The following is a 26,816-nucleotide window of genomic DNA, read 5'->3' on the forward strand; positions in this document are numbered from 1 at the left end:
GGTTCGGGTGGTTTATATATAGAATAACAGATGAGAGTGAGTTACAGACTGGAATCTAATTGAGGGGTTCGGGTGGGTTATATATAGAATAACAGATACCCGAGAGTGAGTTACAGACTGGAATCTAATCGAGGGGTTTATATATAGAATAACATACCCGGGAGTGAGTTGCAGACTGGAATCTAATCGAGGGGTTCTGGTGGTTTATATATAGAATAACAGATACCCGGGAGTGAGTTACAGACTGAAATCTAATCGAGGGGTTTATATAGAGAATAACAGATACCAGGGAGTGAGTTGCAGACTGGAATCTAATCGAGGGGTTTATATATAGAATAACAGATACCTGGGAGTGAGTTACAGACTGGAATCGAATCGAGGGGTTCGGGTGGTTTATATATAGAATAACAGATACCTGGGAGTGAGTTACAAACTGGAATCTAATCGAGGGGTTTATACATAGAATAACAGATACCAGGGAGTGAGTTGCAGACTGGAATCTAATCGAGGGGTTCTGGTGGTTTGTAGATAGAATAACAGATACCAAGGAGTGAGTTACAGACTGGAATCTAATCGAGGGGTTCTGGTGGTTTATATATAGAATAACAGATACCCGGGAGTGAGTTACAGAATGGAATCTAATCGAGGTGTTCGGGGTGTTGATATTTCGAATAACAGATCCCCGGGAGTGAGTTACAGACTGGAATCTAATCGAGGGGTTCGGGTGGTTTATATATAGAATAACAGATACCAGGGAGTGAGTTGCAGACTGGAATCTAATCGAGGTGTTCGGGTGGTTAATGTATAGAATAACAGATACCCGGAAGTGACTTACAGACTGGAATCTAATCGAGGTGTTCGGGGTGTTGATATATAGAATAACAGATACCCGGCTGTGAGTTGCAGAATGGAATCTAATCGAGGGGTTCGGGTGTTTTATATATAGAATAACAGATACCCGGGAGTGAGTTACAGACTGGAATCTGATCGAGGGATTTATCTATAGAATAACGGATACCTGGGAGTGAGTTGCAGACTGGAATCTAATTGAGGGGTTCGGGTGGTTTCTCTAGAGAATAGCACATACCCGGGAGTGAGTTTCAGACTGGAATCTAATCGAGGGGTTGGGTGGTTTATATATAGAACAACAGATACCCGGGAGTGAGTTACAGACTGGAATCTAATCGAGGGGTTCGGGTGGTTTATATATAGAATAACAGATACCGGAGAGTGAGTTACGGACTGGAATCTAATCGTGGGGTTCTGGTGGTTTATATAGAGAATAACAGATACCCGGGAGTGAGTTGCAGACTGGATTCTAATCGAGGGGTTTATATTTAGAATAACAGATACCAGGGAGTGAGTTACAGACTGGAATCTAATCGAGGGGTTTGGGTGGTTTATATATAGAATAACAGATACCCGGGAGTGAGTTACAGACTGGAATCTAATCGAGGGGTTCGGGTGGTTTATATATAGACTAACAGATACCCGGGAGTGAGTTACAGACTGGAATCTAATCGAGGGGTTCTGGTGGTTTATATATAGAATAACAGATCCCCGCGAGTGAGTTACAGAATGGAATCTAATCGAGGGGTTCGGGTGGTTTATGTATAGAATAACAGATACCTGGGAGTGAGTTACAGACTGGAATCTAATCGAGGTGTTTGGGTGGTTTATATATAGAATAACAGATACCCGGGATTGACTTCCAGACTGGAATCTAATCGAGGGGTTCTGGTGGTTTATATATAGAATAACAGATGAGAGTGAGTTACAGACTGGAATCTAATCGAGGGGTTTGGGTGGTTTATATATAGAATAACAGATGAGAGTGAGTTACAGACTGGAATCTAATTGAGGGGTTCGGGTGGTTTCTATATAGAATAGCAGATACCAGGAAGTGAGTTTCAGACTGGAATCGAATCGAGGGGTTGGGTGGTTTATATATAGAATAACAGATACCCGAGAGTGAGTTACAGACTGGAATCTAATCGAGGGGTTTATATATAGAATAACATACCCGGGAGTGAGTTGCAGACTGGAATCTAATCGAGGGGTTCTGGTGGTTTATATATAGAATAACAGATACCCGGGAGTGAGTTACAGACTGAAATCTAATCGAGGGGTTTATATAGAGAATAACAGATACCAGGGAGTGAGTTACAGACTGGAATCTAATCGAGGGGTTTATATATAGAATAACAGATACCCGGGAGTGAGTTGCAGATTGGAATCTCATCGAGGGGTTTATATATAGAATAACAGATACCAGGGAGTGAGTTACAGACTGGAATCTGATCGAGGGCTTTATCTATAGAATAACGGATACCTGGGAGTGAGTTACAGACTGGAATCTAATCGAGGGGTTCGGGTGTTTTATACATAGAATAACAGATACCCGGGAGTGAGTTACAGACTGGAATCTGATCGAGGGCTTTATCTATAGAATAACGGATACCTGGGAGTGAGTTACAGACTGGAATCTAATTGAGGGGTTCGGGTGGTTTCTCTATAGAATAGCAGATACCCGGGAGTGAGTTACAGACTGGAATCTAATCGAGGGGTTCGGGTGGTTTATATATAGAATAACAGATACCGGAGAGTGAGTTACGGACTGGAATTTAAACGAGGGGTTTATATATAGAACAACAGATACCAGGGAGTGAGTTACAGACTGGAATCTAATCGTGGGGTTCTGGTGGTTTATGTATAGAATAACAGATACCCGGGAGTGAGTTACAGATTGGAATCTAATCGAGGGGTTCTGGTGGTTTATGTATAGAATAACAGATACCCGGGAGTGAGTTACAGACTGGATTCTAATCGAGGGGTTTGTATTTAGAATAACAGATACCAGGGAGTGAGTTACAGACTGGAATCTAATCGACGGGTTCTGGTGGTTTATATATAGAATAACCGATACCCGGGAGTGAGTTACAGACTGGAATCTAATCGAGGTGTTCTGGTGGTTTATATATAGAATAACAGATCCCCGGGAGTGAGTTACAGATTGGAATCTAATCGAGGGGTTCTGGTGGTTTATATATAGAGTAACAGATACCTGGGAGTGAGTTACAGACTGGAATCTAATCGAGGGGTTTATATATAGAATAACAGATACCTGGGAGTGAGTTACAGACTGGAATCTAATCGAGGTGTTTGGGTGGTTTATATATATAATAACAGATACCTGGGAGTGAGTTACAGACTGGAATCTAATCGAGGGGTTTATATATAGAATAACATACCCGGGAGTGAGTTGCAGACTGGAATCTAATCGAGGGGTTCTGGTGGTTTATATATAGAATAACAGATACCCGGGAGTGAGTTACAGACTGAAATCTAATCGAGGGGTTTATATAGAGAATAACAGATACCAGGGAGTGAGTTACAGACTGGAATCTAATCGAGGGGTTTATATATGGAATAACAGATACCCGGGAGTGAGTTGCAGATTGGAATCTCATCGAGGGGTTTATATATAGAATAACAGATACCAGGGAGTGAGTTACAGACTGGAATCTGATCGAGGGCTTTATCTATAGAATAACGGATACCTGGGAGTGAGTTACAGACTGGAATCTAATCGAGGGGTTCGGGTGTTTTATACATAGAATAACAGATACCCGGGAGTGAGTTACAGACTGGAATCTGATCGAGGGCTTTATCTATAGAATAACGGATACCTGGGAGTGAGTTGCAGACTGGAATCTAATTGAGGGGTTCGGGTGGTTTCTCTATAGAATAGCAGATACCCGGGAGTGAGTTACAGACTGGAATCTAATCGAGGGGTTCGGGTGGTTTATATATAGAATAACAGATACCGGAGAGTGAGTTACGGACTGGAATTTAAACGAGGGGTTTATATATAGAACAACAGATACCAGGGAGTGAGTTACAGACTGGAATCTAATCGTGGGGTTCTGGTGGTTTATGTATAGAATAACAGATACCCGGGAGTGAGTTACAGATTGGAATCTAATCGAGGGGTTCTGGTGGTTTATGTATAGAATAACAGATACCCGGGAGTGAGTTACAGACTGGATTCTAATCGAGGGGTTTGTATTTAGAATAACAGATACCAGGGAGTGAGTTACAGACTGGAATCTAATCGACGGGTTCTGGTGGTTTATATATAGAATAACCGATACCCGGGAGTGAGTTACAGACTGGAATCTAATCGAGGGGTTCTGGTGGTTTATATATAGAGTAACAGATACCTGGGAGTGAGTTACAGACTGGAATCTAATCGAGGGGTTTATATATAGAATAACAGATACCTGGGAGTGAGTTACAGACTGGAATCTAATCGAGGTGTTTGGGTGGTTTATATATATAATAACAGATACCTGGGAGTGAGTTACAGACTGGAATCTAATCGAGGGGTTTATATATAGAATAACAGATACCTGGGAGTGAGTTACAGACTGGAATCTAATCGAGGGGTTTATATATAGAATAACAGATACCAGGGAGTGAGTTACAGACTGGAATCTAATCGAGGGGTTTATATATAGAATAACAGATACCAGGGAGTGAGTTACAGACTGGAATCTAATCGAGGGGTTTGGGTGGTTTATGTATTAGAATTAGAATTAGAATATTACAGCGCAGTACAGGCCCTTCGGCCCTCAATGTTGCGCCGATCATCTGACCTACACTATTCCATTTACATCCATATGTCTATCCAATGACCACTTAAATGCCCTTAAAGTTGGCGAGTCTACTACTGTTGCAGGCAGGGCGTTCCACGCCCCTACTACTCTCTGCGTAAAGAAACTACCTCTGACATCTGTCCTATATCTTTCACCCCTCAACTTAAAGCTATGTCCCCTCGTGTTTGCCATCCTCATCCGAGGAAAAAGACTCTCACTATCCACCCTATCTAACCCTCTGATTATCTTGTATGTCTCTATTAAGTCACCTCTCCTCCTCCTTCTCTCTAACGAAAACAACCCCAAGTCCCTCAGCCTTTCCTCGTAAGACCTTCCTTCCATACCAGGCAACATCCTAGTAAATCTCCTCTGCACCCTTTCCAAAGCTTCCACATCCTTCCTATAATGCGGTGACCAGAACTGCACGCAATACTCCAGGTGCGGCCTCACCAGAGTTTTGTACAGCTGCATCATGACCCCGTGGCTCTGAAACTCGATCCCCCTACTAATAAAGGCTAACACACCATATGCCTTCTTAACAGCCCTATTAACCTGGGTAGCAACTTTCAGGGATTTATGTACCTGGATACCAAGATCTCTCTGCTCATCTACACTACCAAGAATCTTCCCATTAGCCCAGTACTCTGCATTGCTGTTACTCCTTCCAAAGTGAATCACCTCACACTTCTCCGCATTAAACTCCATTTGCCATCTCTCAGCCCAGCTCTGCAGCCTATCTATGTCCCTCTGTACCCTACAACACCCTTCGACACTATCCACAACTCCACCGACCTTCGTGTCATCCGCAAATTTACTAACCCACCCTTCTACACCCTCATCCAGGTCGTTTATAAAAATGACAAACAGCAGTGGCCCCAAAACAGAACCTTGCGGGACACCACTAGTAACTAAACTCCAGGATGAACATTTGCCATCAACCACCACCCTCTGTCTTCTTTCAGCTAGCCAATTTCTGATCCAAAGCTCTAAATCACCTTCAACCCCATACTTCCGTATTTTCTGCAATAGCCTACCGTGGGGAACCTTATCAAACGCCTTACTGAAATCCATATACACCACATCCACGGCTTTACCCTCATCCACCTGTTTGGTCACCTTCTCGAAAAACTCAATAAGGTTTGTGAGGCACGACCTACCTTTCACAAAACCGTGCTGACTATCGCAAATGAACTTATTCTTTTCAAGATGATTATAAATCCTGTCTCTTATAACCTTTTCCAACATTTTACCCACAACCGAAGTAAGGCTCACAGGTCTATAATTACCAGGGCTGTCTCTACTCCCCTTCTTGAACAAGGGGACAACATTTGCTATCCTCCAGTCCTCCGGCACTACTCCTGTCGACAATGACGACTTAAAGATCAACAACAACGGCTCTGCAATCTCCTCCCTGGCTTCCCAGAGGATCCTAGGATAAATCCCATCTGGCCCAGGGGACTTATCTATTTTCACTCTTTCCAAAATTGCTAACACCTCCTCCTTGTGAATCTCAATCCCATCTAGCCTAGTAGGCTGTATCTCAGTAATCTCCTCGGCAACATTTTCTTTCTCTACTGTAAATACTGACGAAAAATATTCATTTAACGCTTCCCCTATCTCCTCTGATTCCGCACACAACTTCCCACTACTATCCTTGATTGGCCCTGTTCTAACTCTTATCATTCGTTTATTCCTGATATACCTATAGAAAGCCTTAGGGTTTTCTTTGATCCTATCCGCCAATGACTTCTCGTGTCCTCTCCTTGCTCTTCTTAGCCCTCCCTTTAGATCCTTCCTGGCTAGCTTGTAACTCTCAAGCGCCCTAACTGAGCCTTCACGTCTCATCCTAACATAAGCCGCCCTCTTCCTCTTGACAAGCGCTTCAACCTCTTGAGTAAACCACGGCTCCCTTGCTCGACAACTTCCTCCCTGCCTGACAGGTACATACTTATCAAGGACACGCATTAGCTGCTCCTTGAATAAGCTCCACATTTCGTTTGTGCCCATCCCCTGCAGTTTCCTTCCCCATCCTGCACATCCTAAATCTTGCCTAATCGCGTCATAATTTCCTTTCCCCCAGCTATAATTCTTGCCCTGCGGTATATACCTGTCCCTGCCCATCGCTAAGGTAAACCTAACCGAATTGTGATCACTATCGCCAAAGTGCTCACCTACATCTAAATCGAACACCTGGCCGGGTTCATTACCCAGTACCAAATCCAATGTGGCATCGCCCCTGGTTGGCCTGTCCACATACTGTGTCAGAAAACCCTCCTGCACACACTGGACAAAAACAGACCCATCTAAAGTACTCGAACTATAGTATTTCCAGTCAATATTTGGAAAGTTAAAGTCCCCCATAACCACTACCCTGTTACTCTCGCTCCTGTCGAGAATCATCTTCGCTATCCTTTCCTTTACATCTCTGGAACTATTCGGAGGTCTATAGAAAACTCCCAACAGGGTGACCTCTCCTCTCCTGTTTCTAACCTCGGCCCATACTACCTCAGTAGACGAGTCCTCAAACGTCCTTTCTGCCGCTGTAATACTTTCCTTGATTAACAATGCCACACCCCCCCCTCTTTTACCCTCTTCTCTGTTCTTTCTGAAACATCTAAATCCCGGAACCTGCAACATCCATTCCTGCCCCTGCTCTACCCATGTCTCCGAAATGGCCACAACATCAGGATCCCAGGTACCAACCCATGCTGCAAGCTCACCCATCTTATTCCGGATGCTGCTGGCGTTGAAGTAGACACACTTTAAACCAAGTTCTTGCTTGCCAGTGCCCTCTTGCGTCCCTGTAACCTTATCCCCTACCTCACTACTCTCAACAGCCTGTACACTGGAACTACAATTTAGGTTCCCATTCCCCTGCTGATTTAGTTTAAACCCCCCCGAAGAGCACTAACAAATCTCCCCCCCAGGATATTGGTACCCCTCTGGTTCAGGTGAAGACCATCCTGTTTGTAGAGGTCCCACCTACCCCAGAAAGAGCCCCAATTATCCAGGAAACCAAAACCCTCCCTCCTACACCATCCCTGCAGCCACAGATGAGAGTGAGTTACAGACTGGAATCTAATTGAGGGGTTCGGGTGGTTTCTATATAGAATAGCAGATACCAGGAAGTGAGTTTCAGACTGGAATCGAATCGAGGGGTTGGGTGGTTTATATATAGAATAACAGATACCCGAGAGTGAGTTACAGACTGGAATCTAATCGAGTGGTTTATATATAGAATAACATACCCGGGAGTGAGTTGCAGACTGGAATCTAATCGAGGGGTTCTGGTGGTTTATATATAGAATAACAGATACCCGGGAGTGAGTTACAGACTGAAATCTAATCGAGGGGTTTATATAGAGAATAACAGATACCAGGGAGTGAGTTACAGACTGGAATCTAATCGAGGGGTTTATATATGGAATAACAGATACCCGGGAGTTAGTTGCAGATTGGAATCTCATCGAGGGGTTTATATATAGAATAACAGATACCAGGGAGTGAGTTACAGACTGGAATCTAATCGAGGGGTTCGGGTGTTTTATACATAGAATAACAGATACCCGGGAGTGAGTTACAGACTGGAATCTGATCGAGGGCTTTATCTATAGAATAACGGATACCTGGGAGTGAGTTACAGACTGGAATCTAATTGAGGGGTTCGGGTGGTTTCTCTATAGAATAGCAGATACCCGGGAGTGAGTTACAGACTGGAATCTAATCGAGGGGTTCGGGTGGTTTATATATAGAATAACAGATACCGGAGAGTGAGTTACGGACTGGAATTTAAACGAGGGGTTTATATATAGAACAACAGATACCAGGGAGTGAGTTACAGACTGGAATCTAATCGTGGGGTTCTGGTGGTTTATGTATAGAATAACAGATACCCGGGAGTGAGTTACAGACTGGATTCTAATCGAGGGGTTTGTATTTAGAATAACAGATACCAGGGAGTGAGTTACAGACTGGAATCTAATCGACGGGTTCTGGTGGTTATAATATAGAATAACAGATACCCGGGAGTGAGTTACAGACTGGAATCTAATCGACGGGTTCGGGTGGTTTATATATAGAATAACCGATACCCGGGAGTGAGTTACAGACTGGAATCTAATCGAGGTGTTCTGGTGGTTTATATATAGAATAACAGATCCCCGGGAGTGAGTTACAGATTGGAATCTAATCGAGGGGTTCTGGTGGTTTATATATAGAATAACAGATACCTGGGAGTGAGTTACAGACTGGAATCTAATCGAGGGGTTTATATATAGAATAACAGATACCTGGGAGTGAGTTACAGACTGGAATCTAATCGAGGTGTTTGGGTGGTTTATATATATAATAACAGATACCGGAGAGTGAGTTACAGACTGGAATCTAATCAAGGTGTTCGGGTGGTTTATATATAGAATAACAGATGAGAGTGAGTTACAGACTGGAATCTAATTGAGGGGTTCGGGTGGTTTCTATATAGAATAGCAGATACCAGGAAGTGAGTTTCAGACTGGAATTGAATCGAGGGGTTGGGTGGTTTATATATAGAATAACAGATACCCGAGAGTGAGTTACAGACTGAAATCTAATCGAGGGGTTTATATAGAGAACAACAGATACCAGGGAGTGAGTTACAGACTGGAATCTAATCGAGGGGTTTATATATGGAATAACAGATACCCGGGAGTGAGTTGCAGATTGGAATCTCATCGAGGGGTTTATATATCGAATAACAGATACCAGGGAGTGAATTTCAGACTGGAATCTAATCGATGGGTTCGGGTGGTTTATATATAGAATAACAGATTCCTGGGAGTGAGTTACAGACTGGAATCTAATCGAGGTGTTCGGGTGGTTTATTTATAGAATAACAGATCCCCGGGAGTGAGTTACAGACTGGAATCTAATCGAGGGGTTCGGGTGTTTTATATATATATATAATAACAGATACCCGGGAGTGAGTTACAGATTGGAATCTATTCGAGGGGTTTATTTATAGAATAACAGATACCAGGGAGTGACTTACAGACTGGAATCTAATCGAGGGGTTCGGGTGGTTTATATATAGAATAACAGATGAGAGTGAGTTGCAGACTGGAATCTAATCGAGGGGTTCTGGTGGTTTATATATAGAATAACAGATACCCGGGAGTGAGTTACAGACTGGAATCTAATCGAGGGGTTTATATAGAGAATAACAGATACCAGGGAGTGAGTTACAGACTGGAATCTAATCGAGGGGTTATGGTGGTTTATATATAGAATAACAGATACCCGGGAGTGAGTTACAGACTGGAATCTAATCGAGGGGTTTATATATGGAATAACAGATACCCGGGAGTGAGTTACAGACTGGAATCTAATCGAGGGGTTTATATATAGTATAACAGATACCAGGGAGTGAGTTACAGACTGGAATCTAATCGAGGGGTTTATATATAGAATAACAGATACCAGGGAGTGAGTTACAGACTGGAATCTAATCGAGGGGTTTGGGTGGTTTATATATAGAATAACAGATACCGGGAGTGAGTTACAGACTGGAATCTAATCGAGGGGTTCGGGTGGTTTATATATAGACTAACAGATACCCGGGAGTGAGTTACAGACTGGAATCTAATCGAGGGGTTTATATCTCGAATAACAGATACCCGGGAGTGAGTTACAGACTGGAATCTAATCGAGGGGTTCGGGTGGTTTATATATAGAATAACAGATACCAGGGAGTGAGTTACAGACTGGAATCTAATCGAGGGGTTTATATATGGAATAACAGATACCCGGGGGTGAGTTACAGACTGGAATCTAATCGAGGGGTTCGGGTGGTTTATATATAGAATAACAGATACCAGGGAGTGAGTTACAGACTGGAATCTAATCGAGGGGTTCTGGTGGTTTATATATAGAATAACAGATACACGGGAGTGAGTTACAGACTGGAATCTAATCGAGGGGTTCGGGTGGTTTATATATAGAATAACAGATACCAGGGAGTGAGTTACAGACTGGAATCTAATCGAGGGGTTCGGGTGGTTTATTTATAGAATAACAGATACCCGGGAGTGAGTTACAGACTGGAATCTAATCGAGGGGTTCGGGTGGTTTATATATAGAATAACAGATACCAGGGAGTGAGTTACAGACTGGAATCTAATCGAGGGGTTCTGGTGGTTTATATATAGAATAACAGATACCCGGGAGTGAGTTACAGACTGGAATCTAATCGAGGGGTTTGGGTGGTTTATATATAGAATAACAGATACCAGGGAGTGAGTTACAGACTGGAATCTAATCGAGGGGTTCGGGTGGTTTATATATAGAATAACAGATACCAGGGAGTGAGTTACAGACTGGAATCTAATCGAGGGGTTCTGGTGGTTTATATATAGAATAACAGATACCAGGGAGTGAGTTACAGACTGGAATCTAATCGAGGGGTTCGGGTGGTTTATTTATAGAATAACAGATACCCAGGAGTGAGTTACAGACTGGAATCTAATCGAGAAGTTCGAATGGTTGATGTATATAAAAAAGATACCCGAGAGTGACGTAAAGGCTGGAACCTAATCGAGAGTTTTGGGGGTTTGTATGCAGAATAAGATACTCGGGTGATGGGGGATGTACAGATGGTGCCAAGTATGGATTAGTGATACATTTGTACACTATTAAGCGTTGTACACCACAATCGTTTTACCTTCTGATTGAATCTTGACTTGTTAAGGATGGTAGGCATAGAGCAGCTGAATAAGTTTTGTGGTCAGGCTGTTTTGGCCATGTGCGAATAAACAGGACGAATGGTTTGTGGTTTCCAGTTATATTTTCCAAACCTCAGTCGAGACTGTCTCACTCTGATTCCATTACATCATCTGTCCTCAGTGCTTGTATGGAACTCTGGTTTGGCTCCCTGCTATTTTTACTGAAAGAATTACAGTAAAGCTGCAGTACATCAGCCAGCTGCTGCAGACGATCCCTAGTGAAGGGTGGCGATTCTGTGGTGGGCAACTCAGTGCAGGGTCTGTCTCGGGGAGATTAGAGTTTGAGCAAAACCTGAAAGTTTGGTAATATTTCTGCTCAGTGCCCCATCGAGCACTGACGGGCCAGGAGCAGTGTGGAAGTAACTGTCCATCCACGCGTAAGGAGTACATTGTACTTGGTATTGATTGCTGTTGCACTGAACCCTGCAGATCATTTTGGCGTTGCATCGGAGAATTCAGTGTTCAAGCGCTGGCTACTGGTGTGCTGGCCATTCTAAACCACTCTCCTCCATGCCTTTGGGTCTACTCTGGTTCTGGGCTCCAGCTCCTGGACCTGCTCTGCCTCCAGATCTCTATCCAGTGATTCCAGTTGGAAGTTAGCATATGCAAAGCAGGGCTCAGCTGTTGGAATAGCCAGGTGTTATTCCCTTAAGCCAAACCGCAGCAAGACTCCTAGCCTTCCAGAAAAGCATGGTGACTGGTGGGGTGGTGGTGTATGTGTGTGTCCAGTGAGAAGGCTGTCTGCGCTTGAGGGGCGGGCTGCACAATACCATTCTGTATTCCGAATTTGATTCTTGGGCAGTCTGTATGATTCTGAATGCGAGGGTGGAAGTTATTTGTGTTCAGTGCTGCATTTGATCCAGTTGGAGTCCATTAGCAGGCTGTGGGGCATCTCTGTCCCAAGAATGCATTTCCACATTATCAAGTTTTATTGTGAAGAATTTGATTCAAGATGATTGAGAGCTCAGAACACTCTCCTGCTGCTGGGATCTGAGAAGGGTGATGATCCTTCCCCTGGCAGAGAAATTGACAGTTTTAGCCCTGGAAGAGAGATTCCCTCCCCCATCTCAACACAGGTTTGGGCATTCTCACTTACAGGGACCAAAAGAAGGACTGTAATGGAGAACTTTACACTGTGCTGCCCCTGCTCCTGGATGTGTTTGATGGGACAGTGTCGAGGGAGCTTTACCCATTTTTTTTGCAGGAATCCTTTATATCCCAGGCCCTATTTATGTACTATTTGTTGAGGGGGCTTTTATTCCTCAGGCCCCCGCCCCATATACATTTTATAAAATAACTTTGTTAAAATCCAATAAAGTAAACCAAACTAAAATTAAAATGCCATTCTTGGCATCGATGATGCACTCCACTCCCTGCGGTGTCCACCAGTCGCGGAAGGCTTCAAGCGTACCGGCAGACACCGCAGGGCCACCCAGGTGCGAATGTAACCTCGGAAGAGGGGTAGGCAATCAGGGCGGACGGACCACCCAACAACCCGCTGCCTGGACCTGTGAATTGCTGCCTTGGCCAGGCCCAGGAGCAGACCGACAAGGAGATCCTCCTCCCTGCCCACCCTCCTCCGCACCGGGTGCTCAAAGATCAGGAGCGTTGGGCTGAAGTGCAGCCAAAACATGAGGAGCAGCCCCTTTAAATAATCAAAAAGGGGCTGTAACGTTGCATGCTCGATATAAACATGGAACACAGATTCTTTTAAGCCACAGAAATTACAGGCGGCCTGGGAGTCAGTGAACCTACTTAAAAGTCGATTGCACGGGACTGCCCTGAGCAGCACCCTCCATCTCATGTCCCCGATGTAAAGGGGAAGACTCTGGCGTAGAGAGACCTCCACCAGGGTTCCCCTCGCTGCCAGATGGCAACACGGAGCACCCCGGCAAGTCCAGGCGGCTGATGAGGGTGAGGAAGTGGAGAGTGTGCAAGAACAGCCCGTACAGGAAACCCCTCCATGCCGTTTGGAATGGCATGGAGGGCATTTCCGAGAGGTGGCTCGAGTTGTGCGGGACCGGCTCCCGAGGAGGGTTTCAGGGCCTGGGTCCAATGAACAGTTCTGGCCGAGCGGGGTCAGCTCGGCCGGGAGCTCTTGAGCTCCCTCATTACCTGCAGTGAGGTGGCGTCCCAGGGGCTTCGGCTACTCCTTTGCCTGTCGGTCCGTCCACGCAGCTGACTGCCCGGACTGCCGAGGCGCGCTCCTCCGCTGGCGGGGGAGCGCTCTGACTGGAGGCAACCACGTTCCTGACTTTGAATAGATCCCAGTAAAAGACAGGCTACTCCCTCAGAGAGGCCCGGCAAATAATTTCCACCAGGAGCTGCATGTCATCTTACAGAAAAAATACGTTGCCAGCGCACACCATCTGGGAGGACGCTCAACATACAGGTATTTCTGCAGGGTCCGAAGGCGGAGAGTCGCAGCCTGGGCGCAGACACATACCAGCGATTGGCCACCCAGGGCCGCTGAGGTGATGTTGGTGGCCAGAAGGTTGGGGCAGTTCTTAGGAATGTGCCCCACCCCCTTGCAGGCATGGCACTGCGCCCCGTCCGAGGGCCTGAAGACGTGGCAGGCCACCCCCTGGAATTCCACATTGAAGTGGCTCTCCAAGATCTCCTCCCACGCCAGCTGCATAAAGAGCTGGAGGCTATTCTCCCGAAGACCAAGTGGGACTGGGGTGATACCTGACCTCACCTCCCCCAGATGGTGCAGGTGGGGGAGGAGGAGCTCACTGGGAATCTGGGGCGGGACGTTTGACAACATTATCCACTGTGCAGTGGCCCCCAGAGGGTTCACCAGCAGGAAGGTGCCTTACTCAGGGCCAGAGACACCGCCCACGCGGTCTTCAGGAAGAACAAAGCCTTCCCATACATCTTCGAGGCTGCCACGATGGCTGAGGGGCCGACAACCTCAGTCATTACCTTTATGCAACCCTCAATAGACATGTTGGGGTAGGTATAGCTCTTCACCCCATGGCTGGAAGTGATAAGTTTGAATGGTGACGGGGCCACATGGGCAGCTGCAGAGGCAGCCGGATCGGTATTTGAGGGCTCCGCTACCGGCACAGATAGACTTGCCATGGGTTGAGAGCTAAAGCCCACCCCAATTGTAGGCCTATAGATTTGAAATAAAGCAAGCCTATATAAATAAGAAATAATAAGGTAGGGGAGAGGCAGAGGGTAAGCTGAAGAGGAAACAGGAGGCTGGGAATGATGACTTGCTTCACTGAGGTGGTATGATAGACAACAGTTAAATCAAACAGTCCTTCACAAGCTTTTCTGGTCTTCCGGTTGGGGAGGGGTGTCTTCACCAGGCACTATCTGTCTTCTGCTTTCTTCTTAGCTAGGCAGCTTCAGCTGACTCAGGCTGGGCAATTGGGTTGGGGAGGGAGCTTCCTTGTATGTTTAGTGCAACTGCACAGCTCCCTGCAGGACTGTACAGCCCCCATCCCTTGTTCTTCCGGTCTCTCCCAACTGTCCAAATCAAATTCAAGTCTGGTGCTGAACACCCACCTCGAAACACAGCCTTATGTTTTCCTCCTCTGTCGCAAAAGTTGTTCAAAATGTTGCAGCTCTCGTGCTCCAGCAGCCCCTCCTCCAACTGACTGTAACACTCAGCTGAGATTTGATTTTTTTTTTTCTTTTTAAATCTGTATTGCTGCGAGGTGATCACTTTAAACATATCAGCACTATACAGACGTTATAGATAGAAGGAAGCAAGAATAGACTAAGACTGCACGTGTCCTGGGAGTGTTTGATTTGGACAGTGTAAAGGGAGCTTTATTCTGTATCTAACGTGCTGGAGCTGCCCCAGGAATGTTTGGTGACGACAATAGTTTTACAAAGATTTGAAAAGTGTTTAACTTTTACTAACTGGATTTTTTCTTCTGTTAGGCTTATGCCCGTTTTTCAGGAGCCCCCCTCAGAGTGCACAAGCTCAGCAACCCCTGGAGAAGTCCCTCGGGTAAGACTACAGGCAGAGATGGTATGGCTCAAGTCACAATGAGTGCAGACTTTTTCTCTGGGTCCCATGTTCCATAGGAGGAGGCCATTCAGCCCCTCCAGCTTGACATAAGAAATAGGAGTACGAGTAGGCCATTCGGCCCCTTGAGCCTTTTCTACCATTCAACAAGATCGTGGCTGATCTGAGCGTGGCCTTAACTCCACTTTCCTGCCTGCCTCCCATAACACTTGACTCCCTTGTAGATCCAAAATTTGTCCAACTCAGCCTTGAATATATTCAATGACCCAGCATTCACTGCTCTCTGGGGTAGAGAATTCTAAAGATTAATGACCCTCTGAGAAGAAATTCTTCCTCATTTACATCTTAAATGGGAGAGCCCTAATTCTGAAACTGTGCGCCCAGTTCTAGATTCCTCCATGAGGGAAAACATCCTCTCAGCATCTACCCTGTCAAGCCCCCTCAGAATCTTAAACATTTCAATAAGATTACATCTCATTCTTCTAATCCAATGAGTATAGGCTTAACCTGTTCAATCTTTCCTCATTAGACAACCTCTTCATCCCAGGAATCAGCCTAGTGAACCTTCTCTGAACTGCCTTCAATGCAAGTATGTCCCTCAAATAAGGAGACCATAAATGTACACAGTACTCTGGGTGACGTCTCACCAGCGTCCTGTTCAGTTGTAGCAAGGCCTCCCTACGTTTACACTCCATCCCTCTTGCAAGAAAGGCCAACATTCCATCTGCCTTCTTAATTATTTGCTGTACCTGCATGCTAACTTTTTGTGATTCATGTACAGGGACACCCAGATTCCTCTGTACTGTAGCATTCTGTAGGCTCTTAAATAATATTTTGCTTTTCTATTCTTCCTACAAAAGTGGATAACCTCACATTTTCCCACATTATACTCCATCAGCCAAATTTTTGCCCACTCACTTAACCTATCTGTATCTCTTTGCAGACACTTTGTGTCCTCGTCGCAAATCGGTTTCCCACCTATCTTTATATCATCAGCAAATTTGGCTACAATACACTTAGTCCCTTCATTCAAGTTATTACTATGGATTGTAAATAGTTGAGGCCCCAGCACTGATCCCTGTGGCACTCGACTAGTTATAATTTTCCAACCTGAAAATGCCCCATTTATGCTGACTCTGTTTTCTGTTAGCCAATCCTCAATCCATGCTATTACCCCAACACCATGAGCTCTTATCTTGTGTAGTAACGTTTTATGTGGCACCTTATTCAATGCCTTTTGGAAATCCAAGTACACTATATCTACTGGTTCCCCTTTGTCCACCCTGCTCCATACATCCTCAAAGAACTCTAATAAGTTTGTCAAACATGATTTCCCTTTCATAAAACCAAATTAATTCTGCTTGATTGCATTATTATTTTCTAAATGTCCTGATACTACTTCCTTAACAATGGATTACCAGCATTTTGAAATGACAGACGTTAGGCTAACTGGCCAATAATTTCCTGCTTTCTGTCTCCTTTCTTGAATAGGGGTGTCACATTTGCGGTTTTCTGATCTGCTGGGACCTTTCCAGACACTAACAATGCATCCACTTCTTTTAAGACCCTAGGATACAAGCCATCAGGTCCAGGGGACTAGTCAGTTTTTAGTCTCATTAGTTTTCCTAGTATTTTTTCTCTAGTGATAGTGATTGTTTCAAGTTCCTCTCTCCCTTATGCCCCTTGATTTTCTACTATTATTGGGATGCTTTTAGTGTCTTCTTCCGTAAGATGGGGACAAAATATTTGTTCAAAGTCTCTGCCATTTCCTTGTTTCCATTATTAATTCCACACACTCATCCTCTAAGGGACCAACACTTACTTTAGCTACTCTCTTTTTATATCTTTGTAGAAGCTCTTACTGTCCTTGTATTTCTTGCTAGTTTACTCTCATATTCTAATTTTTCCCCTTTTTAAAAAAAATCATCCTTTGCTGGTTTCTAAAAATTCTCAATCTTCTGGCTTACCACAAATCTTTGCAAAATTGTACACCTTTTCTTTCAATTTGATGACCATCCTTAATTTCCTTAGTTAACCATGGATGGTTAAATCTTCTCATAAAATCGTCTTTCTCAATGGCATAAATCTTTGTTGAGTTAGCGAGTATCTCCTTAAATGTCTGCCACTGCGTATTTCCTCTTACCTTTTAACCTTTTTTCCCAGTCCACTTTAGCCAACACTCTCTTCATACTTTTGCAACTGCCTTTATTCAAGTGTTATGTCAAAATCCTGGAACTCCCTTCCTAACAGCACTGTTGGTGTACCTACACATCAAGTACTGCAGCGGTTCAAGAAGGTAGCTCACCGCCGCCTTCTCAAGGGCAACTGGGGATGGGTAAAAAATGCTGGCCTGGCCTGCGATGCCCACATTCCACGAACGCATAAAAACAAAGATGGGAAGTGGTGTAGGTGACTTCTACTTTTCACCACTTAGCTGACTGCAGATAGTGTTTTAAAAAAGTGTTTTGGTCCCTGAGTGTTTTAAGGGTCAAATAAAAAGACAAACTACAGGTTTTCTCGTAGATTTAAAAAAAGATAAATATTTATTTTAGAGTAAGAGTTATACAGCACAGAAACAGGCCCTGCAGCCCATCGTGTCTGTGCCGGCCATCAAGCATCTATCTATTCTAATCCCATTTTCCAGCACTTGGCCCGTAGCCTTGTATGCTATGGCATTTCAAGTGCTCATCTAAATACTTCTTAAATGTTGTGAGGGTTCCTGCCTCCACCATGTCTTCAGGCAGTGAGTTCCAGATTCCAACCACCAGCTGGGTGAAAAAATGTTCCCTCAAATCCTCCCTAAACCTCCTGCCCCTTACCTTAAATCTGTGGCCCCTGGTTATTGATCCCTCCGCTAAGGGAAAAAGTTCCTTATCTACCCTATCTATGCCCCTCATAATACTGTATACCTCAATCAGGTCCCCCCTCAGCCTTCTCTGCTCCAAGGAATACAACCCTAGCCTATCCAGTCTCTCCTCATAGCTGAAATGCTCCAGCCCAGGTAACGTCTTGGTGAATCTCCTCTGCACCCTCTCCAGTGCTATCACATCCTTCCTATAGTGGGGCGACCAGAACTGTACACAGTACACCAGCTGTGGCATAACTTGCGTTTTATACAGCTCCATCATAACCTCCCTGCTCTTATATTCTATGCCTCGGCTAATAAGGGAAAGTATCCCATATACCTTCCTAACCACCTTATCTACCTGTGCTGCTGCCTTCAGTGATCTATGGACAAGTACACCAAGGTCCCTCTGTACTTCCTAGGGTCCGACCATCCATTGTATATTCCCTTGCCTTGTTAGTCCTCCCAAAATGCATCACCTCACACTCTCTGAACTGGAGAAGCCATATAAATACCGTGGCTACAAGAGCAGGTCAGAGGCTAGGAATCCTGCGGCGAGTAAGTCACCTCCTGACTCCCCAAAGCCTGTCCACCATCTACAAGGCACAAGTCAGGAGTGTGATGGAATACTGTGCACTTGCCTGGATGGGTGTAGCTCCAACAACACTCAAGAAGCTTGACACCATCCAGGACAAAGGAGCCCGCTTAATTGGCACCCCACCTACAAACATTCACTCACTCCACCACCGACGCACAGTGGCAGCAGTGTGTACCATCTACAAGATGCACTGCAGCAATGCACCAAGGCTCCTTTTAGTTTAGTTTAGTTTAGACATACAGCACTGAAACAGGCCCTTCGGCCCACCGAGTCTGTGCCGACCATCAACCACCCATTTATACTAATCCTACACTAATCCCATATTCCTACCACATCCCCACCCGTCCCTATATTTCCCTACCACCTACCTATACTAGGGGCAATTTATAATGGCCAATTTACCTATCAACCTGCAAGTCTTTTGGCATGTGGGAGGAAACCGGAGCACCTGGAGAAAACCCACGCAGACACAGGGAGAACTTGCAAACTCCACACAGGCAGTACCCAGAATTGAACCCGGGTCGCTGGAGCTGTGAGGCTGCAGTGCTAACCACTGCGCCGCCCCTTAGACAGCACCTTCCAAACCCACGACCTCTACCAACTAGAAGGACAAGGGCAGCAAATGCATGGGAACACCACCACCTGCAAGTTCCCCTCCAAGTCACACACAACCCTGACTTGGAACTATATCGCTGGGTGATATCACTTTCGCTGGGTCAACCAGGAATTTGACCTCCATGACTGCGGCAGCTCACCACCACCTTCTCAAGGCCAATTAGGGAGGGGCAATAAATGCTGGCCTGGCCAGCGACGCCCAAATCCCATGAATGAATAAAAAAAACACCAATGTAAAGCGATTGGCAAAAGAACCAGAGGCAACATGAGGAAAAATGTTTTTACGCAACGACTGATTCGTGTTTGGAATGCACTGCCTGAGAGTTTGGTGGAAGCAGATTCAGTTGTGGCTTTAGAAAGGGAATTGGATAAGTACCTGACGAGAGAAAATTTGCAGGACTATGGGGAATGAGTGGGACGAGCTGAGTTGCTCTTGCAGAGAGCTGGCATGACACAACGGGCAAATGGCCCTCTTTTGTGCTGTAACCATCTTATGATTTGATACCATTACTCAACAAAAATTTATCAATCTCATTTTTGAATTGTTCAATTGACTCCTGAGTCTCAACAGCTTTTGAGGGGGACAGAGTTCCAGATTTCTACTACCCTTTGTGTGAAGAGTTGCTTCTTGACATCGCCCTGAACATCCGAGCTCTAATTTTCATAATTTTGAGACTCCCCTCACCAGAGGATATAGTTTTTCTCTCTACCAAATCAAATCCTTCAATCATCTTAAACATCTCAATTCAATCACCCATTAATCTAGTGTTCTCTTGACATTACAAGCCTAGTCTATGCAACCTGTTCTCATAGTTTAATCCTTTTAGTACTGGTATTATTCTGGTGAAACTGCACGGCACATTTCCAAAGCCAGTGTATCGTTTCTAGCGTTGAAGCTCCAAAATGAATATAGTTCTCTAAATGGGGTCTAAACAGAGGTTTATATATCTGTAAAATAGCTTCAAACCCTTTGCATATCAGCCCCCTTCTATTCACATTTTTTTTGTACATGTGCAGTAGTTTTTAGTGATTTCTGGTCTTGAACAGCTAAATCTGCCGCCTGCTCCGCTGTCTCTAACTTCTCACTATTTAGAAAATAACCTGACAGTAAGCCCTGTACCATTCAGGCACTGATACCCTTCAGCCTCCTGTGATAAGAGGATCCTGTACCAGCTGGGCCCCTATATTGATAGATGACCCTCAATCTGCTAGGCCCCTGTAGTGATAGAAGACCCTGCTTCTGCTGGGCTCCTGTGATAGACAACCCTGCACCAGTACAGAGGCCGGCCTAGGTAAGGAGACCAAAATTATACACAGCTTTGATCTCACCAAAACCCTATGTAATTAGAGCACGAGTTCCTTATACTCCAAGCTCTTTGCAATAAAGGCTAATATACCATTTGCTTTCCTAATTGCTTGCTGTACCTGCATGTTAACTTTCTATGATTGGTTAACTGCAAAAGTGTCATGCTAATCACCAGGTCTGTCAGGTTCTGATGCAATAGTAGGAGGGGAATGTCAGACTGAAGCAATTTAACAGCTGTTGTGTGGTTGGGAGCCTCCCTGCTCAATGGCATGAACTGTGGACTCAAGTTTAACCCTCGCTGTTTAAATTGGTGATTATGTATGAGCTAGGATTGCTTTTGTGCTCTTGGTTGGCAGCGCTACAATCACAGAGGTTTGGAAGTGCTGAAAAGAATTAAAGGTAGTGAATGAGCGAATCCAAGGCAAGAGCTCACCACGGGCACTTTACCTCCTTTGAAAGGCCTTGGTGACCGTTACAGGGTTTTATTTCAGTTTGATCCAGTTCGTTCCAGATTTGCCCTTGGTATAAATGGTGACACACTTGGAACAGATTTTCCTGAGAGTTCACCTTGTTTCAGATATCATAAAGACGGTACCAGAAGTGCAATCTGTCCCACTCAGACACTACTTCTTTTGTGAGGAGTTTCTGAGATAATAGTTACCCAGTCTTAGTTGCTCCAGATCTGCAGCAATTGTCCCTCTTTCAATGCTTTGCTCGGACTTTGTGTTGAATTTAATTTGCGTTTTCCTGGTAGAGCTGACTTCTTATAGGTTGGACATGGCTTCTGGAGAGCAGCACAAACTGGTTAACAGACACAAAAGCTTGGTGATGACAAGAAATAGAATGACAAATGATATAATCTGCCCCCAATGCCTCCTTGGGTAAAGGCCTGGTGTAACAAGCCACATAGACAAGCAGGGTCTGAGCACCCATCCTTGATCTGAGCTGGAGCATAAATAATTGGACTCAGTGTTCCAGGCTAATGAGGGGAAAATCAGGCTGGAATGTGACGTTAGGATTTGGCTGGACTGTGATTCCTTGTGATTGAATTCTGTTCACACTCACTGTCCAGGCATTTACCTGAAGAATGACCACCTTGGGTGAGGGATCTCTAGCATCTGTGCAATTCGTGCCTCCAGTCACAGATTTCCTGAGGGAAGGCGGGATGAAATAGGGCCTAAAATTAACCTGTCTTTCTGTTTTATTGGCAGGGGTTTTGCCAGCACTGAAGACTGAGAAAGACATTGTGTCGCAGCCTCTCCAGATCCTTGCGTACCTCAGGAAACGGGTACACCTCTATTTTTGTTATAATTGCCTCTCATTAGAGTTTGGTACTTTGTAATATGATATTGCTAGACAGATTAGATTTGCCTTGCAAAGTGTTAATTCCCAACAGAACATTTTTTCCTTTAATATTTAAAGCCTTTTAAAGTTTTAATTAGTGTGGTTCCTGGCTGGGACCGCAGATGTAACAGCCAATGAAGTGTATACTTCTGTATGTTCTGTTAGCTTTGATAAAATAAGGTATTGCTTGCTGGATAATTGCATAAAAGTCATTCTATGAGACCAGCAGGGGACTTGGCTTAACACGTACAGGTGCTGTAAGCTCCCGTGTTAAGTGGAGGGATTTCGTTCAACATGGTAACTTTGGTAGTTCGTTGAGCTAGTCCTCAGTACACAGTCAAGGTGGGGTGGTGGTGGGTAGAGTCAGAAAACGCTTTGTTTCTGAAACTGAATGAATAGCCTGGTACTGACTGTGACATCTCAAGAATGCAGATTGGTTCCCTGGGTGAGGTACCAGTGTCTGACTTGTTGAACTGTGCCTGGCAAGAGTTACAGCCTTCAGAAATGGCACTGCAGTTCTTCTAGCTGTGGCATATCTTAGTGGTTTGGAGAACCTGACAGTGCTTCTGCATGTGGTAACAGAGCCCTGTATGGTCAAGCAGCAGTACAATTACTGGGGTATCAAGTGGGGGTTACAGTAAATTGAACTATAGTGGAACTTGTACAGGGATTTAACAATACTGAAGGAAGTGGGCAGGTTCAGCAACCAACTTGAGTCATCTTCTGCTTTGGCCTCTGTTATAGGCCATTTCCCTTTCTTCCAAATGTTGAGTTGAAGTGATGGGAAGTACTCTATATCCAAAGCAGCTTCTCTCACCAATGGGAGAGCCGGTGAGCTGTTCCCAGGTGTCAGGCAAACCCCCACCTGCCAAGAATGAGGAAAATTAATTTCGCCACATGAACATGGTCTGTTGTTGGAAAGAGAGAACTTGCTTTAAAAAACAATTGGAGACTTTGGCTGGAGAGAGACATTAGCATATCAACAGACCGTACTTCAAAGGACAAAGGGGCGATTCCTTGCTCCAATTTAATCCACAATGGACTCTTGATCACTAGACATTGAAGACGGAAAAGCTAGCATTCCGGGTTAACTGCTAAGATGGCCGAATACACAAACAGATGTGGTCAGACCAGTTTAGTCACATGACTGGCTGACTGTTGGAGTTGTTTGAAAACTCAGAAGGCTGTTAGCTCCTGGACTGAGAACACCTCTCTCCTGTCTGCTCCCATCTCTTTCTCACAGAACTGATGAACCATTGAAGACACGTAAACTCAGAGAAAAGTCTCCGATGTGAACAAGGTTTAAGAATAATACTGGGCCCCAATGAAAAGTAAGAGCTGTCTACATTCAAAGACTCTATGGCGAGCTGGAAACACACACAGTAACAAGAAACCCCTCTTCTGATATTGCCTCAAACCTCTCCATTTTATTTTTCTCTTGCTCTTTTCTGTCTTATTTGCATGTGCGTATCGTGCATGCGTGCTAGCACAGGGCACGGTGTGTATCTGTAGGCATTAACCGAATTAGACGTTAAGTTTTAATAACATTTTACTTTTCTTCTTTAAATTTAAAGCCTGTTTATGCTAATTTCTTTGCCTTATAATTGGAACGTGGTGAACAAGGATTCACAAAGGGGGAGCTCAAAACAGTGTGTTTAAAATTAAACCCTGTTGCAATAAGACCAGGTGAAGACAGTAAAAGACCCCTAGACACCTTTCTCACCTGGTCCTAACACCAGGTTTGTGCTGCTATTGGAGACCGACTGCTATTTGGGCCACATGTAAACACATTACGTTCTCCTAAAGGATGCAAAGATTGTTGCAGAACTCCATCATCTTGTTCAGAGCTGCTCTGGAGAGTTGGAGTGAGCAGCCAACATTTCTGTTGAGCACTGGATGGGAGCAGAGGTAGAAACCTCACTAAGTAGGAAACGTGACCAGTGAGTGTCTGGAATATATACAGTGCACATGGATATTTTACAGCTCTTGACTTGTTTCTGGAGAGACCATTAAGCTGTATTAACACTGGATTAAAATACTGTAGTTGCAGAGCTATAACTAGTGAAGGAAGCATTGAGAGGTGCTGTTTTCACCTCTTTTCTCACTGGGATATGGTTCCCAGCACAAAGCACTCCCCAGCATCTTGGCTACATTACCACTTGTAATGTTTGAGCTCAGAAGGTGAGATATTTAGAGAAACGTCACAATGAAGCCTGATTCTGATATGGTTAAAAACCACGTGTACCAGCTGCAGAGGACACTGAAAGGGCTATTAGAAGAGCCGTACAGCCCAACCTGGCTGAGATCAGGACAGACTGGGCTGGAGCCTGGGTGGGCTGGTCTGTGTGACGCAGCTCCGGCCTGCCTGTAATTCACCCCTGTCACCAAAGGCCTGGTAAATACGGTGTACTGCTGGGAACAATGGCAACCTACTATTACACAAACAGGACAGGAATGTGAACCCTTCCATAGGGAATTCCTTCATGACTAAATACTTCCAAATTACAGGTGGTGATGGGAATCCATCACTGTCTGTTGGGAGGGGCTGTTTTTACACATCCTACACCATTTAACTATTTAACTGTTGACAAAATATCTATTGAGATGAGTTGTGTATATAAACTCACTCCGCGTATCTGGTATTCTATATATAAACTGCCTGAACCCCTTGGTTATACCTCAGCCTGTAACTCACTTCTGACTATAACTTTTTTTATACATAAACCCCTCTATTATGCCATAACTATGTGGATGCCCAGGGTGTTGCAATATGCCTGAACTGCAGTTTACTGACTATTGCTGTCACCCTTCCTTTTCTTTAGAAGTACAACGCTGACTATGGGCTATCAGCAACACAGGGCGCTGACACACTTGCCTTTGCCTCTCTGATTGAGGAGAAGTTATTCCCTGCGCTGGTGAGTGCTCCATCGTCTCTAATCACCAGTTGCCCTCGACTTTGTTTGTTAATTGGGAGCTCCTATCTCTCTGGATGCTCGGTGCTGAGTTTAATCTTCGTGTCTTTTCTTTGGTCAGATCTACATGTTTTGGGTCGACTCCAAGAATTACGTATCATTCACAAGGCCCTGGTATGGAGAGGCTATCCCATTCCCACTCAATTTCTTCCTCCCAAACCGCATGCACATGCGCTTCCTGGAACGTCTTCGCCTGATTCGAGGTGGCGAATGGCACGACAATGAGGAGGAGGCAGAGACTGAGGTGGGTGGAATGACTCCAGCACCTGTGGCTGGTGAGATTAAGGAGAATAGTTTAGGATTGCCTGTGGCATAGAGTCATATAGTTACACAGCACAGAAACAGGCCCTTTGGCCCATAGTGTCTGTGCCGACCATCAAGCACCGATCTATTCTAATCCCATTTTCCAGCACTTGGCCCATAGCCCTGTATGCTATGGCGTTTCAAGTGCTCATCTAAATACTTCTTAAATGTTGTCAGGGTTCCTGCCTCTACCACCCCTTAAGGTAGTGTGTTCCAGATTCCAACCACCCTCTGGGTGAAAAGGTTTATCCTCAAATTCCCTCTAAACCTCTTGTCCCTTACCTTAAATCTATGCCCCCTGGTTATTGATCCCTCCGCTAAGGGAAAAAGTTTCTTCCTATCTATCCTATCAATGCCCCTCATAATTTTGTATACCTCAATCAGGTCCCCCCTCAGCCTTCTCTGCTCGAAGGAAAACAACCCTGGCCTATCCAGTCTCTCTTCATAGCTGAAATGCTCCAGCCCAGGCAACATCCTGCTGAATCTCCTCTGCACCCTCTCCAGTGAAATCACATCCTTCCTATAGTGCGGTGAATACTCCAGCTGTGGCCTAACTTGCGTTTTATACAGCTCCATCATAACCTCCCTACTCTTACATTTTATGCCTTGGCTAATAAAGGCAAGCATCCCATATGCCTTCCTAACCACCTTATCTACCTGTGTCACTGCCTTCAGTGATCTATGGACAAGTATAGAAAGGTCCCTCTGTACTTCCTAGGGTCCTACCATCCATTGTATATTCCCTTGCCTTGTTTCCCTTTTGGAAAGATGTAAAGGTAACAGGGTTGTAGTGGTGGGTGATTTTAACTTCCCCTATATTGACTTGGACTCACTTAGTGCTAGGGACTTGAATGGGGCAGAATTTGTAAGGAGCATCCAGGAGGGCTTCTTGAAACAATATGTAGATAGTCCAACTAGGGATGGGGCAGTACTGGACCTGGTATTGGGGAATGAGCCCGGCCAGGTGGTTGAAGTTTCAGTAGGGGAGCATTTCGGGAACAGTGACCATAATTCCATAAGTTTTAAGGTACTTGTGGATAAGGATAATAGTCCTCGGGTGAAGGTGCGAATTTGGGGGATGGCTAATTATAACGATATTAGGCAGGAACTGAAGAATTTAGGTTGGGGGCGGCTGTTTGAGGGTAAATCAACATCTGACATGTGGGAGTCTTTCAAATGTCAGTTGATTAGAATCCAGGACCGGCATGTTCCTGTGAGGAAGAAGGATAAGTTTTGCAAGTTTCGGGAACCTTGGATAACGCGGGATATTGTGAGCCTAGTCAAAAAGACAAAGGAAGCATTCGTAAGGGCTGGAAGGCTAGGAACAGATGAAGCACTTGAGGAATATAAAGACAGTAGATTAGATTAGATTAGAGATACAGCACTGAAACAGGCCCTTCGACCCACCGAGTCTGTGCCGAACATCAACCACCCA

General features: G+C 44.8%; 1 protein-coding gene across 2 annotated transcripts in view; it reads left to right on the forward strand.

The window, feature by feature from the left end:
* Positions 1–26,816, forward strand: part of mtx1b (metaxin 1b) — an 85,657-nt gene that overhangs the window by 49,694 nt on the left and 9,147 nt on the right. The window contains exons 2-5 of one of the 2 annotated variants that reach the window (XM_068022834.1): positions 15,311–15,401; positions 21,974–22,050; positions 24,929–25,021; positions 25,140–25,322. In XM_068022834.1, coding sequence (XP_067878935.1) covers positions 15,311–15,401; positions 21,974–22,050; positions 24,929–25,021; positions 25,140–25,322 — 444 coding nt within the window. The remainder of the gene's footprint in view (positions 1–15,310; positions 15,402–21,973; positions 22,051–24,928; positions 25,022–25,139; positions 25,323–26,816) is intronic. The other variant, XM_068022835.1, reaches the window with a different exon arrangement.

The sequence above is a fragment of the Heterodontus francisci genome, chromosome 46, assembly GCF_036365525.1.
Source record: "Heterodontus francisci isolate sHetFra1 chromosome 46, sHetFra1.hap1, whole genome shotgun sequence".
NCBI lineage: Eukaryota > Metazoa > Chordata > Chondrichthyes > Heterodontiformes > Heterodontidae > Heterodontus > Heterodontus francisci.